Source organism: Leptopilina boulardi, unplaced genomic scaffold, assembly GCF_019393585.1.
Source record: "Leptopilina boulardi isolate dan_hultmark-lab unplaced genomic scaffold, ZJU_Lbou_2.1 LbouV2_149, whole genome shotgun sequence".
Taxonomy (NCBI): Eukaryota; Metazoa; Arthropoda; class Insecta; order Hymenoptera; family Figitidae; genus Leptopilina; species Leptopilina boulardi.
Genome location: NW_026137695.1, coordinates 916,804 through 933,843, shown reverse-complemented (window position 1 = coordinate 933,843; position 17,040 = coordinate 916,804). Strand labels below are relative to the sequence as shown.

Below are 17,040 nucleotides of genomic sequence, written 5' to 3'. Positions count from 1 at the left end.
TAGATTTTAGAATACCTACTTAAATAGGAGCCTAGAAATATTAATTCTTTCAATAAGAATATTGTTATTATTGTAAGAATATTTTCCACTTAATTTAAGTAGATATTCTAAAATCAGTGTTCAGTTTTTTTCTGTGTTGGCTTATAAGAAATACAAATAAAACTAAGTGGATCTTACACTGTAAAAAGAAAGTTAAATTTTAACTTCAAAGGGGACTATATTTATATAAGTTGCTCACATTTGGAGTTTAAGAGAGAAGGAATTAATGCTTTACGAGTTAATTTTATACCTAGTGACTGTGAGTTTGTGATAGGAAATTAATTTAAGGGGGGAAACTCGTGTAAATGTACATTTTTTAAGGATTTTTTTTAAAACTATGGTAAAGTTTATTGAATTAAACTAAAGCATACCTTGAAGTACGTAATATAAGCTTCATGAAAAAATTTTGTTTATTAAAATACGCAAATACGTTTTGCATGAAGAAGAGAAAACTAAAAAAAATTTTTTTTTGAAAATTTGGGACTATTTTGAAAAAAATTACTTTTTTTTCTTATAAATAATGTTCAAGAATAATTATTAAAAAAATTTTTTAAAAAAAGGAGCTTGTCATGCAATAGCCAGTAAAATAAAGAAGATTTGTGGTAAGTTTGATTAAAATCGGTTAAAAATTGGCCTTGAAGACGTTATGTATTCGAAAAAAAATATTGCACTAAAACAAAGATTTACTATTACTTGCTTATGGTGCTTTCTAATGACAATTAATAAAATTATATTGACAAGAAACCGAAAGAATAGAGGGATCTCGTGCTCATAGTTATCTGCATTTGGTAGCATCTGAAGTGCTAAACTTATGCTTAGGTACTAAAGGACATTCATACATCTAATTATAGATTAGTAATAAAGGATCATATTCTACAGATAGTAAATTAATTTTTAAATCAAAAAAAATTTTTTTTAAATGTTGTTTTACACGAGTTTTCCCCCTTAATGATTAACTCACTTTTGAAGTAAATTTCATTTTTACTCTCCACTCCGGTTGCCATTAACTTCTTAAACATTTTCTTTACAGTGTAAGTAGGTTCTAAATGTAAACTAGAAAAAATACAAAAAATGAAATCATTTATTTACGCATTCTTGTTGAGACGTTGAATGGTGTCTATCATACAATTTTGAATCATAGATTTTACTTCCTTTTCTCGACTCGATTGATTATTTGCTAAAGCATTTATTTTATCTAAAAAAGAAAAAAATATTTTTTTTTTATAAAATTCAAATCTCGAAAACGGCTTGCTAAAAAAATTTGAAAAAATCATGAAAGCTAGTCACAATTAGTACTAAAAGAAAAAAAAGTTTTAAAAAAATCGGAGATGCAATTGCAGATGGTCTTCGAATTTGGCGTGGAACACCTCATAGTCACCCATCCCAGTAAACCCGGTCAACGCGGAAAGGGGCAATGTTGGGTTGAAACTCTACGCCTAAAGCGTCTCAGCCATCTGAGACAGATAAAAGTCTTCAAAAAGATTACGAACTTATTTTTCAATAAAATGAATTGAACTTAAAAAATTTATATAACATTCATCTTAAACAGTTTCGGTGTATACGTTGAACTTAGAAAATAAAATTTAAAAGTTATTTTTATGAAAAATTTTCTATTTTCAAAATCTGAAAGAACGTCTTTTAGACATGCTAAAAACATCTTTTTGAGCAGACATAAAACCTTTTTTTGGACATACCTCAGAGATATTATTCACGTTGTTAAGATATACCATACGGGGCCAAATTAAAAACGTCTCTAACACTCTCTAACGTCAAAAAGACGTCTTTAATAGAAGTCCAAAAGACGTTCGCAAAAAGACATCCTCAGGACGTCTTATGAACAAGTGTGCCCATTGGGTATATATATATATATAAATAGGTATACACTGTGACTTGGGTTCATCGGATGTTTTGGTTGCTTGTTTGTTAAACTTAGTAATAAAATTTCCTATTTTCTTATAAAACCTCAAGTCGGAGTTCCTTACCTTACCTGTTATTTGCAACAAGAAGAGACTCGTTTTTTTCTGTGATATCGTTTAATTACCATCTCATTATTGTCAATTCAGAGAATCTGTTAAACCCGAGTCACAATGCATACAAATCCTTTAAAATCAATGAAATGAAAGAATGTTACCAATAAACTCTTCTGTAAATTTGGAGTTCAATAATTTCGTTCGCAGTCTAATGTTATTTAATTCAATTAAATCATTTGATTTTTCGTGAATACTATCAAAAAGAGGAACAAAATTTGTTCCCCAAATAATTGTATCACAAATATCCTTAACAAATTGTTCAGTTTGGTCTGTTAGGGATTGATGAACCATATCTTGAATTGTCCTTACTGCATTAAAGTAATCTCGAGGTGGTATTAAGGGAATGCATGCAAAATAGGACAATATGTGCTGTGACACATGTCCGATTTCAAGTTCAACCCATTTTTCGACAAGAATCTGTAATATGTATGTCAAAACATTTCTGAAGGTATTATTTGAATCAATAACTTAATGTTTTTAAATCAGACTGTGATCGATAATCAATAATTATAAAAATGAATAGGGTCAGTTGGGGTAAATGTGAACAAAATCCAAATTTTTCACAAATTACGTAAGTTTCTTCCTTTAAAAGATAATATTTGCGGGTTTATTTTTTTAAGTTATTATTTACATTCCCAGGATTAATTTTATGCAGCAGAAAAAAATTAAGCTAAGCTTTAAATGCATGAAACTGACTGTTCCCACCACAGAAAAAACTTAGTCTCATTTTGAAATGCAGCAAAAATGAGTCAATGCTAAACGACATAGACAGTGGCGCCACCAACCTGACTCATTTTTGCTGCTTATCAAAATGAGTAGCATACGCTATCATTTTGAGTTAAGGTTTTATCTGTGATGTACCCCAAGATTTAGAAAATTTTATAAAATTTGTGGTAAATGGGGACAGCATAGCATAGCATAATCTCGCTGTTCTCCGAAAAATACATAATTTTGAGTTAAATTTTTAAAAATTGAATTATTAAATTAAATTATATTAAAATAAATTATTAAAAAATTAAAAATGTTTAAAACGTGACATTTTAAAACGAAAAGGAAAAGAAACATGGCGGCCCATACAGAGACGTTGCTTGAGTGTCAGTGGTCCAGTAAACAGCGCCAATTCGAGCGAGTGGCCGCTGAATGAACGATGATAAAACACATTATTTTACTATTTATTGCTTTATTTTTATTATTTTTGCGTGAAGTTATATTAAATGAGTAGAACAACAAGATTCCTTGTACAAAACGAAATCATTTTTCCAAAATTTTAACCCGAAATCATTATTTATTTCAGAGAAAGTTTCAAACCACAAAAAAACTTCCTTTGCCCACATACCCTAAAGAGATGAAAAAACTTAAAAAAATTGTAGTAGATATTTAATAGTTGAATCAATTGAAATTTTTTTTTATTTCAGTATTTCGTGTCGCATTTGTAAAAAACAGACTTAAACTTATGACTCCCATAACAAAAATTCACTTTAATTTTTCATTTTTGTCAATTTGGATAATAATAACCAGTTGTGCTCATTTACCCTGAGTTTTCAAATTCTTGGGGTAAATGGGGACAGATTTTTATTATTAATCAAATTGACAAAAATGAAAAATTAAAGTGAATTTCTGTTATGGGAGTCATAAGGGAAAAGAAAAATTTTTGTATGATTTTTAAGTCTGCTTTCTTTAAAATGCGAGACAAAATACTGAAACAGTTTCATTTTGATTTTCAAGTTTTTATGCATTAAGCGATAACTTGAATTATCTTTCTGCCGATTGTCAAGATAAAAGCTTGGCAATACTGAGAACCTCTTGTAGGTGATCTAATTTTAAAATATTGACGTTGAACTTAATATTAAAACTGTAAATTAAGCTCCAACACCTCTTGTCCCAATTTACCCCATCTGAACCTACTTTTTGAACAATATTAAAACTGCTATATGATAAAATATTATTTGTACGAAAAAACTTTTTTAATAAATAGAAATAATAATAATAATAATAATAATAATAAAATTTTAAAAGTATAGCGAGTGTCTTTTTATTATGAATTATAAAAAAAATATTTTGAATAATTGTTAGTGAAAATTAATAAAAATTGTGGAAATTTAAATTTAAGAATAATCACGAGTAAAATTAAAACTAATTAAAATTTGATTTCCTCACAAATGTCAATTTCATTATGACAATTTTTTAAAATTATTTAACTTTAATTTAAGCATTTTTTTTCAAATTTCTACAATTAATTATTCAAAATCATAAAAAACTGAAAATAAAAATTTTCAATAAACAAAAATCGTACTATCTACAATTTAGCATATAAATAATTAAAATTGGTAATTTTTTTCTACAAATCGATTGAGCATGTCTACTATTAGATGTGTGCAAAAAGCTCGAATTTCGAGCCGAGTCGAGCCGACATTTTTTCGAGCTCGAGCTTGACTCGAGGTATCGAGCACTCGAGTAAATTCGAGAACTCGAAATTTTTGAGTACTCTAGTGAATTCGAGGACTCGAAGTTTTCGAGTTCTCGAATGAATTTGAGCATATTAAACGTTTAATTTTTATTGTTTTGCAAAAATTACTAAATTAATCAACAGATAAATGAATGACTACATATTTGAAATTACAAACTCATGAAAAAATAGTAAATAGCTTACAAACAATCGAATATTCAAATTTAATTTACACAAGTACTCGAATTTACTCGAGTGATCGAAGTTACTCGAGTACTCGAAATATTCGGGTACTCGAAAGCGTTCGAGTACTCGAAAATTTTCGAGTTTTTTATACAGCTTGGCTCGACTCGAACTCGACTCGAGCTCGAATTAATAGCGCTCGACTCGAAAAACGTAAAGCTCGAAAAATCTCCATTGAGTTTCGAGCTTTTTGCACACCACTAAATATCTCCGTTCGACTTCAAAATAATGTAGATAGACTTTCTTTATCCGTACAGTATAATAATACAGCTATTAAAAATACCTCAATAAAATGAACCCATGAACTTGTGAATTCCACGTCCTCGAAAGCACGTCGTACGTCCTCAAGCATTTCACAACAGTATGGTCCAATAATTAATTTTAAATTCTTGAAAGAATTAATTTTTTTAATTTCTTCGAAAATTTTCAGCCGTAATGATGAAGTTAACTTCGTATATATTGCATAAAATGCTATGCATGCCTATAATGATCATTAATGAAGAAGCATAAATGTCAGATTATTACCTTAGACTTAGAAAACCTTTTACATACAGTATATTTTTTAACATTTAGAATACTCCCCCCCCTCTCTCTCCAAATGAAATAGTGATAAATGTACTACTAATCCAATTGTGAATTAATCAGAAAATAATTTGCTACCATGACATAGATAACTGGTTACTACAACCAGGACTGTACTTGAAAACTAAATTCAGAAATGCATCATTGATTAATTATTGACTGTAAATAGTCAAAAAAGTTATAAAAACGAAATCAAATTAATTCTATATGATTGAAATAGTTAATGCAGAAACAAAACAAATCTATAAAACAAAATTGTTCAGGAATCAATAAAAACGGTTTTTCTTTTAAGTATTAGATTATTATTATTTAATAATGAATGTCATCTAGACAGTCAAAATAAACTTTTAATAAAGTTAAGCAGCTTTGCTTGAAACTTGTTACTCAGGAGTTTTTGGAGTCATTGGTAACGAATAACATCAGATTTAGAAAATTCAAAATGGACGATTCAATTTAGCGAAAATATTTTTAAAAATTGATTAATTTCGTTTTAAACTCTCAACTGGGGTATTTTTGAAGGCAGTGACAACGAATTTAATGTCAAATTCTTAATCATCGACCCGGAAAACCCTGAATAACAAGTTTCACGCAAATCCATATTGAATTTCTAAAATCTGATGTCAGATTCGTAATTAGTGACTTGGAATTCCCGTGAGTAATGTGTTTCAAGCGAATTTGATCAATTTTTATTCTCTTTTATACTAAGAATTTGTTGTTTCCGCACGGAACGAAAATTTGAATGTGCTATTTAATGGAATAACAATTTAGAAACCTATGTAATATTTTACCAGATTGTTGGACTTCATTTAAATTCAACATTTCAATAAAGAAGTATTTTTAGAAAAAGAAATGGATTTAGGCTTCTTCTGTTCCAATTAATTCAATTATAATTAGTCACATGAAATTGAAAACAATAAATATTTGAACAAACCAAATGTAAATTATCATAAAGACAAAACAAAAATTTTATTTACTGAAACCTGGACCTCCAAGGTATCGTTATCCATGTCATTTCACGTTGCTGAAAATAGGCATTTGTAGTTGAAAACAAAACTACATTTCTGGTTTATTTAATCAGTAATTATATGCTCTGTAAATATATTTCATGCAACTACTTTTTTCTGGCTGTATTAACCTAGTCTCATTTCTCACAGTGTATTTTGTTTCACAATATTAATGTTTGACAAATATTAAATGAAATTAAAGTATGAAAATTTTTAGACAATAGCGTTATAGTTTTACCTGATCAGTTACACGAGATATGTACTGTAACTTAATATCGTTAATAACTATAAAGATTTTAGACAGTATCGGTAGTTTTACGTGACCAGATATACGAGATATTTACTGCACAGTTATTACAATTAATAATAAGTTACCGCGGATGCGATACAACTATGACGAATTACTGTTTTTTTACTAAGTGCTAATTTTTTAAAAATTATTGTAAATAAATTCTGTTCTTACTTTTTTGTCAACTTCAACTCCAAAAGTCATGATTTTAATGTCAAAATTTTGAAAGGTCATCTGTAAAAAAATTTAATTTGTAATCTTAATTTTTAAAACTATTGTAAAATCATTTAATGAATAAATTTTTCAGTTGAAGCAGAGAGAAACTAATAGTAGACACGTAATGAAAATAATTGATCTTGTCATAGCGACCAAAATTGGTACTGAAAAGTACTGTTTAAATTTTATTGTTCCAGGATAGTCTGTGTATCTAAATTAGTGATTCACACACAAACCTGTGAAACTGAATAGCCGAATATATTTTGAGAATTCACCAATACTAACTATAATATGATGGTATTTCTCATAAGACCAATTCATATTATCAATGGGTTGATGTTATATACTTAATTTTAAAGTAAGATATTTTTTTAAAAATTTTTGTTTTCATTTATTCGAATCCCACCATGAGAGTGGAGGAGATTCACTTTTTTCAGAAATTCTATATCAGAATAAATGAAAATAAAAATTTTCAAAGAAAAAATCTTAATTTCAAATTGAGAATTGAACATCACCCCAACGGTAAATAGGTCTTATAAGAAATACCATCTTATGTAAATAAACCGATTTCAAAACAAATCCTTGATTACCAATAAGAAATCAAGAATTAAAACTAATTATAATAGTTAATGAATTTATTGCCATTACGGGTCTATCATAATTTTCTCTTTAATTGAAATTTGTCTGTTCTTAATCTTTAGAGGTTGATATTTCAAAAAATATAATCTCTTAATCTGAATTAGCCTTCAAATCTTTAACATTTCTGCTGCTAAAAATAGTATAGCGACAGTCTGTAAATTTTGCTTTTTTTGGTCGGTAAGGCATAATTTTTGTTTATCCTGCAAATAGTGCTCGAAAAGTAAACAATGTCGGAACACACAAGAATTGAAAAATTAAATAGTGTAAATTTCGCTGCTTGGCCATACCAAATGAAAATGATGTTTATGGAAGTTGATTTATGGTCAGTTATCAAATCAGGTGAAGATGAATTTGCGTAAGGCGCGACCCAGAATGTCAGAAAGACGTAAGATCTCTCACGTCAAGGAAATACACATGCAGAGATCGCTCTTACAATTATACGCACCAAAAGATAGTAAATTTCGTACTGTGAATTTATGCTAATTCTCCACTTACCGAGTTCCTCCGCTTTTCAGTTACGTTTTTAGATATATAGATATATTAGATATTAGATATATATAGTAAAGGAACCGTTAGTGTAAAAATGAATTCAGTTAATTCCATATCTGTGATCAATTTCGAAGCGAAAAATACTTTCTTAGTGCTAAAAATTAATTAGGGTATTTTGTTAGTGAAACAAACCACACAGTATAATATCTTGCTGTAAGCTTTCCTTGAGTTTAAACCTAAGATTAGTTAGCTTACAGAGTAAACTTCAGGTGAGGTTAAGGTGAGCTGTAATTGTCCTATCTACCGTAAGCTGCAGTGTAAAATTGTAGTCAGCTTACAGTTAAGCTTACTATAACCTTACTGTATACAGAAGGTTTAGGGGAAGCTTACAGTAAAGTTATAGCAAGCTTAAATGTAAGCTGACTACAATCTTACACTGCAGCTTACGGTAGATAGGACATTTACAGCTCACCTTAACCTGAAGATTATTCCGTAAGCTAAAGAATCTTAGGTTTAAACTCAAGGGAGTTAAGTGGGAACTTATTAATAATAACAAAGAGGGTTTGTTTAACGAAAGTTGTTGCTTTATATACACTGAAAAAAATTCCTAACACCCGTATACCAGGAATTGACTGATTTGCCTAGTTACGAGAGAAAGCCACTAGGCAATCTTGGTCAAAGTTTATTTCGACAATTAGTCAGAGTGACTAGGAAACATTATCAAAATAACCAGGTATCTTAGTTATATTGGCTAGAATTACTAAATAAACTTTAGCAAAATTGGCTATACATACATGTCATTTTAACCAAAAATCTTAGTTATTATAACTCGGAAACAAGGGGTCAATTCTACTAAATCGACTTTGACAATATTAATTAAGCTACATAACTGAATCGACTAGGATTCTTGATTACTCTGACTAGATTTAAAGTTGCTATGGTTAATAGTTATAATTGCGAAGCAAATTTTTTTCAATGTAAAGGGTGTGCATATTTAACGGTTAAAATCTTTGGTAAAAAACAAGCAAAAAGTTTCGGTACACTTTTTGAAAATATGAAAATTTGTTCTGGTTATTAAAAAAGTAAAAAACAGTTTTTGCATTGTTTTAGCAAGTGGTGGGGGAGCCATATTCGTGGAATGAAAGTTGCACATTTTGAAAAAGTACATAGGAGCTTTTTGCTTGATTTTGGCATAGATTTCAACCTTTATATGAGAGAGAGTGAAAAAATTATGAGAGGGTGATATTAAAAAATTGTTGAGTGAGAGTAGGATTGAAAAATTTTTAAGTGAGGGTGAGAGTGAAAATTTTTTGAGGAAGAGTAATTTTTTTCTAATCTCACTCTCACTCAAAATTTTAAATCTCACCCTCACTCAAAAATTTTTTACACTCACTCTCACTCAATTTTTCCCATTCATTCTCAATTATAATTTTTTTACTCTCATTCAAATTTTTCTCTCTCATTCTCATTCATAATTTTTTCACTGTTACTCTCACATTCACACAATAAACATTTTATGAGTGAGTGTGAGATTGAAAAATTTTTGAGTGAGGGTGATAAATTTTTAAGTGAGAGTGAGAGTTACGTGAACGCACCCCTTAATAACAAAGATGGAAATATTTTAATAATAACAAAAGAAAAAATCGTATTTCAGGGTGTCTAACAAGGATTAAGAAAAAAATTCCCTGTCTTTCCCTGACCGTTAGACACCCTGTATTTGTAATTAACACTGAGCAGGCAAAAGTAAGTATTAAGTAGTGCAAAAAGAAACGAAATCACAATCGCTTGACTTATAGCATTAAAAGATGATGCACGTGAGTAAACACAAAATCTTATAAATGAAAAATACTGATTCAGTCATATGATTAAATTTGGAGGAAAGTTTACTAACGACAAGTGATTCCTGTCTTGATGGAAATAAGAATAATTACTATTTTAGAACTCGTTCATTCAGATCTTATGGGTTTTGTAGACATTCAAAGCTGAGGAAAGAAGAGGTACATGCTCTGCATAATTGATAAGGCAAACAGATACGTTTTCGTGAGATTTTTTAAGTACAAGGGTGCTGCATTGAGGGAATTCAAAAAATGGAAAATAGAAATCGAAAACCAATCTGGGAAAAATCTAAAAAGTCCGTACTGATAACGGCCTTGAATTTTGTGTGAAGAATTTAAAAAGGGTTTTGTAAATCATCAGGAATCCAACACGAAAAAACAATTATATATACGCCTCTGCCAAATGGCATTACTGAACTATGTAACAGAACATTGTTATATTTAGTGAGTTCACAAATACAGAAAAGTAATCTCCCTAAAAACGCGTGGGCAGAGCTGACGTACGTACATGGTCGAGACTATCGAGTTTGCATGCTAGAAATTCAAATAGTTTAAGAATCACGTAATTATATCTTTAAAGAACATTCCAAACCAAGCCAGTGCAAGAACATGAAGATATAGCTGTTCCTGTGTAAAAACCTCGCGGAAGAAAAAAAAGGATTTGTCAGAACCTCAACCGGAACCTGTTGACACTTTGATCTTTAGATGCAGAAAATCACAACGCGAATATTCAATCATTTACAGTTCGAAGAGAGGATAATGATTAACCTTTAACATATCACGACACAGTAAGTTCCAGTGAAGCAAAAGAATGGATTTGCAGCAATGAATGACGAAAAAGAATCTTTAGATGCTCACAAATCGTGGAATCTCACAAAGATCTTCATGAATTTCATCGTAATCGACTGCTATGCAGAATCGTTTAATCACGATGATTGATTGTTCGAAATGATCACCGTAAAAGATGTTTCCGAAGGGAAGATTGTTGTCTTTTTACCGTTCACATTTTGGCATCATTGCTCTAGTGGTGCATTAGAGGAAATATCTTTATGTTTATAGTTTTTCCTTTAATATAAATGAAAAATCCCTGTTCTAAATTTCAAAATCACTATAAAGTCTTCAGTAACCAGATTTATGTTTCTTAAATTATCAGCCCTCTTTTAAGCTTTTAAACATACAGATTTAAAAATGTCTAGAATATTCAATATTTGCTACATTTCACAGTGGGCCAGGAGACCCCGTTTTGTGGCCAAAAGTCAATTTTAGAAATTGGTAAAACAAATTATACCGTTTTTAACCAGTAATAGCTACAGTAGTTGCTCTGAAAATTTTATAGTCTTAGGACAATTCATTCTCAATCTACACTTGCCTTAAGTTACAAAATCAATTCAGATTTTTATTCCTCCCATTCGAAATTTATGTTATTTATTTTATCATTATTATGAAGAATCTAATCTATCTTTTTTTTGCACATTTATTTATGTTTAAGAATAAAAATAATAATAGAAGTTATTTTATTGTCAATTTGTGAAGTACTACAAAGTTTTTTTCATAAAATCATGAATTTTTCAATTTCGTAGTAATACTGAAAGTAAACTTCCCGTAACTCCGTTATTTTTTTAATCGCCTTTGGTTAAAACTTTTTTATTGATCCTAAACTAAAAGAAAAATCCGCCCACTTTTGCGCGAATTCAAATTATGCTCTCATATATGTATCGGGTAAAATTCCTGTAGCATACTAAGTGAAAAAAATTGATCGAATCGAGCTGTAACTTGCACATAGTTTAGTCCTATGGGTGAGTACTTTAACCACGAAGAATTATTAAATTTTTTCAAAAACAGTAAGAGAGCGAGAGGGTGGAATTTTTTTTGAAAAATTTAAACAGTGAATTTATGAAGTATTATAACTTTTAAACAGAAAGATCAAACAAAAAATTGACCTACATGTTTAATTGCAACTTTTAAACTGTCACTTTCTCGTGGTAAACCATGGAAACTACTATTAATGTAGGCTAACTGCAGATAAAACAAACATAAATAAAAAGTTTCTTATTATAATCATTATCACTAATACCGGATTTGTAATCAGTAACCGCGAAAATGGTTGATGATGGTTTTCAAGTAGATCCGATGAATTTTTGAAAAATCCGTTTGCCATATTGGACCCCAAATGACAAGTTTTAAGTGGATCCGATAAATTTTTAATAAACTCGTCCGCCATATTGGGTTTTTAAAAATTAATAACGGATTCGTAAGCAGCGACCTCAAAAACCCCCGAGTAATAAGTTTAAGGCCATTTGAAATATAAATTGACTTTTGGCCACGAAACCGGGTCTCCTGGCCCACTGTGCATTTAAGGATAAAACGAGGTGTAAAAAAGGAGTCAAGAGGCTTAAAAGATGTTTTAAAATCAGTTTTTTTACAATTTCTCGAAAAATAAAATTGGATTATTTTTCATATAGTTATTTTTCAATTACCCTGTAGAAGCTGCAAATATTGATTTTTAAAGCATTGCAATTAAATATAAAATGAAAATTTTTAATTTTGTCAATTGTCAGCTCTTTTCAGTCTCAAACCATGCAGATATTTTCAAATCTGAATGGTTTGAAGGCTTAAAATAGGATCTAAATTTCGACTCGGGAATTGTTGAACAAAATAATTTTGTAATTTACAAATATGCAAAACGTTTTACAAATTATAGAACACAAATTATTCATATACGTAGGGAAGATTAGGGTAAAACTGAAATGCTTCATTATTATAAAAATAGCAATGTTATTCTTGTTGAACAATATCCGAATATTTAAGATAATCTACAGACATCCTAAGGATAACCGGAATGTAGGATATCCACAGGATGTCCTAGGGATATCCTGATGACATCCTAGAGATATCAAAATTTCCGGATACGAATAGGACGTCCATAGGATATCCTAAAATATCCATTACTGTTACAAAATAAACTTAATATTTTAGAAAGCGAGCACGTTAAGGAGCTGACATGCTACAGATCTACAAACCTTATGATGATCGTCAATGTATAGTACCGTGGAATTTTCACAACATTGGACTATATAGGGCGTTTGAATTATAGTGCAAAATTCGCCATTCTCTACAATTTGTTCTCCAATGCAAACGTCTAAATTCACTAAAGCCTGCATAAAATCCTTTACATTGGAGTGTTCAACATAACGTGACGTTCTAGATTTTTTCATTCTTTCCCTAAATCCATCGAAAGTTAATTTGCAATTTGGTAAACTGAAATGTTTTTTAAATAAAAAATTACTACATTTTTTATAAATTATAATAATGAATAAATTATTAAAAAATTAATAAATCTTTTTAATAATAATTAAAAAATAAATAATAATCAAAAGAAGAGAGAGCGGATTTACTTAAGGTGACAAAATGAAATGAAATGAAAAAATGAAATATGAAATTTCAAAAATTGCGGGACATAGGAAAGGGGAGTGCCGAAAATCTAGAAAATTTGCGTGACGTGATATGTGAACGTCCTCTTTGGAGAATAGAATTATAGGTTGTGTTTTGAAATTTTTAAGTGAAAATACACAACAGAGGATCAACTCTTAATATAAACGAATGATATTAAATTTTTATCACATCAAAAATATTTAATGAAAACTGATTTTAATTTCACAAAAAAACAAAAATTAACTTTTAATTAAGGTAAAAATTTAATACACCTAACTTGTGATTCAATTGCTTCTAAGGTCCCATTCTTCATATCGTGTCACACATTTTAATTAACATAAAAAATTTTACATTTTTACGGAACATATTTCTTCTAAAATTTTTAAATAGAAAAAAAGAAAAATACACCTAAAAAATATTCTTATATTAATAGGAAAATTTTTCTTTAAAAAGTCCTCTTAAATCAAGAATATTACTCTTGATCGTCGAGTATTTTCCTCTTATTTTAAGAGGAATATTCTTAAACTAAGAATAATCCTCTTAAAATAAAAGGAATCCTTTTGTGACATATACTGTAGGAAAATATGCATTGAAATAAGAGGAATCCTCTTAAAACGAGAATATTTTTTTTTGTATTTTTGAGTATATTTTGTAAAACTAGTAACATATAATTTCTTTATAAAGTTTTATGTATAGTTATATAGTAACTAGTTACTAAATTTATTATTCACAAGGGGAGACTGGATACAGTTAAAAAAATTTTAGCAAATCTTTTACATTGATTACACAAAAAAATTACTAAGACATATTAGAATAGGTTAAATAACAAAAACGATAATATTGAGACAAATGGATTTTAATAAAATTTCCAGTTACTACTGTAATCATTAATAAAAATTTTAACTCTGACTCCACATACTATTGATTCTATTACTTCAGAGAATGACTGACGGCCAATTTTGTTTTATCGTATTATTTTGTAAATTGTTCTTTATTTTTTATTATTTACGTAGCAATCAGACAGCAATCGCACTTTTCTATAGAATTTAATGAAATTTAAAAACTTAACAGTTAATAACAAGATCTACATATTTTTAAAATTTCTTTAAATTTAACGTTTCTGGAACGAGATATACCTACATGTTAAAAATTTGATAATTTATCATGGTTAATTAGTCTATACAGATTGCATAAACAAGTAACATTTATTTCAGTAGATTCTAAATTTTTCTATATATTTTTTAAAAAAACTTGTCCATTATAAATAAACATTTGAAGAATTTAATGAAAAAAGAATTAACAATATTTATTGTTTCTTTTAAAAGACATAAGATTTAAAAAATTTTTAATTTTAAAGTAAATGCATCGTAAGATTAGGAAAAATACTACTAATACATGGACATGTACCTGTCTTTCAAGAGGCTAACGATGTATTCAATACATTAATTCATCAAAAATTGTGTTAATCATAGTGAACGACAAATGGAATAAAGCACATATCAATTGAACATTTTAATGCAATTTTAACATTTTAATACCTTGTTAAAAAACTTTAAACTATATGTGAATAATCAAAGCATTTTTTAAAAATAAATGCCCGTAGAATTTATATTTTAAATGATAATTTTTTTAAATAAAAAAGTTTGTTAATAATTTAAAAAAAAAAAAAGTGAGATTATTTGTTGTTCTGGCCACAAAAACAATGTGTTGATTCCATTTGGATAATTAACCATGTTAGAAAAATATTATTTGTCTCAAATGTACCATATGAATAAACTGTACCCAGTCTCCTTTAATGATTTATTTGAAACTAAGTTAACAACTAATCATCTATAATTAATAATATAATTTAGAAGAATACCGTTGACTAACTAATTGTAGTATCTTAGGGAAACTTAAATCTGTTTCTTTGCACAAACGAGAAATAGCGTTCTCCGCTTTGTTCAGCGCAAGATGATCTATAGCGCGTTTATCATTTTTATTGCAAATATGCTTATCTATTTCTGTATATTTATCTTCGGACCTATATACTTTGGCATAGCATGGATCTTTTCGATATGCGCAATAAAATGTATCTTCACAATCCGTTGGTTGATAATATAAATAGCTATTGAAGACACATTTTACGGAATTAGGTTTCTTTCCTTGAAGAAAATACATCTGTTTTAAAAATGTACGAAAATTTATTAAATTATTCTTTATTTATTCTCTCTGCCCACAACAGGGTTTCAGACTTTTAAAACATACATCACAATCTTTAAGGGAGGAAACTCGTGTAAATGTAAATTTTTTAAGATTTTTTTACAAAAAAGTGGTAAAGTTTATTGAATTAGCTATGTATAATAATTATAGTTATAGACGTTTAAATTTTTACATGAGTTTACCCCCTTAAACTACAATAGAAACCACTTTTTAACTCAACTTTTTGAACTTCCATGAAGTCGGCGTCGACGCTCAGCGTCTAAAATTATTTTTCACGGGACCAAGAATATGAAATTATTTTTAAAAAGGTTTTGGGTCCATATAATACCTTGAAAAGTATTTCTTAAGTCATTATTTAGTTACCCAGTCGAAAATCCTACGCTATGTTAAGCTGAACAAAAAGTTGTTTTGAAGTATTGAGATAACCATTAGAGAATTGTGAGACAGTAGATAACTAGCTATAGAAAACTTTCAGGAAGCCTGTTATGGCCGATTTTTCGCTTTTACGGAAAGCTTGAAAATAACAAATTTTGTACGTTTTAAACAAAGCATTCAAGTAGCTTTGACAGAGTTATCAAAGAGTTGCAGGATTTTGCATATATAAAAAGAAAGCGTTCGGGTGGCGAAAATTAAATGAAGCGTCATGGATGTTTCAGGAAACAGCGGAAAAATGACAATGATCAAAAATTAAATTTAACCTTTCTTTCCATCTTTATTTATCTCGTAAAAATATTGTTGTCAACCAAAATTTGTAAATAAAAATACGCTGTTAAATTCATTTTCATAAATTATGAAATTCTAAAAGAATAAAGAATATATTATTTATAAAAAATATTAATAAATATCAAGTATAAAAATAATAATGTTTTTTTTAAATATTAAATATTTTGTCTTTTTTTTAAGAAATTGTATTCATTATTCAATATAAAAAGTTTTCACCGTGTTCGTATTCCTAACCCCAAATTTTGCTCAAGTTATATATAATTTTTTTCGTATATAATTTAAGTGTTTAAAAATAAACGTTTTCTTTGAAAAATAATTTTTATATAATATATAAAGAATAATTATTAATTGTATAAAACGGATTTACAAATTACTATATAGAATTTTTATGATTTTTCGATATAGTTTAATTTAATGAAATTATTCTAGTTTTCAGAAAGTGTAAAAAAGGTAATTAAATTACATATTAATTTGCAACTTGTGAAAAGCAAATAGAATTGCTTTCTTACACATTAAACCAGGCATTAGGAAAGCATTCACCAAGCAAACTGGTAGACCTTTTGCTAGAAGCTGTCCACAGATATTCAACAAGCTGTAGAAAAAGCTTCCCGTTAAGAAGTCAGAAAGCAAATATCACAGAATTTTAGGTCTAATGTATAAATAGTTGCCATGAAGCTTTTGAAACCTTCATAACAGTTACCTGAAGGCCATGTGAACCCTTCAGGGAAACTTACGATTTTCGACTGGGTAGACCAAAAATCTTTTTTAAAAAAATAATTTAACATTTTTGGTCCTGTGAAAAAAAATTTCGGCGCTGAGCATCGACGCCAACTTCATGAAGATCTTTTTGAACATTTTTTTTCATTTAATT

General features: G+C 28.7%; 1 protein-coding gene across 1 annotated transcript in view; it reads right to left on the bottom strand.

The window, feature by feature from the left end:
- The window catches only part of LOC127291641 (putative uncharacterized protein DDB_G0282133), a 41,477-nt gene that overhangs the window by 21,346 nt on the left and 3,091 nt on the right, over positions 1-17,040 (bottom strand). The window contains exons 3-8 of the mRNA XM_051320842.1: positions 15,106-15,404; positions 12,833-13,070; positions 6,808-6,867; positions 5,042-5,239; positions 2,171-2,486; positions 1,129-1,234 (exon numbers count right to left, since the gene is read on the bottom strand). Coding sequence (XP_051176799.1) covers positions 1,129-1,234; positions 2,171-2,486; positions 5,042-5,239; positions 6,808-6,867; positions 12,833-13,070; positions 15,106-15,404 — 1,217 coding nt within the window. The remainder of the gene's footprint in view (positions 1-1,128; positions 1,235-2,170; positions 2,487-5,041; positions 5,240-6,807; positions 6,868-12,832; positions 13,071-15,105; positions 15,405-17,040) is intronic.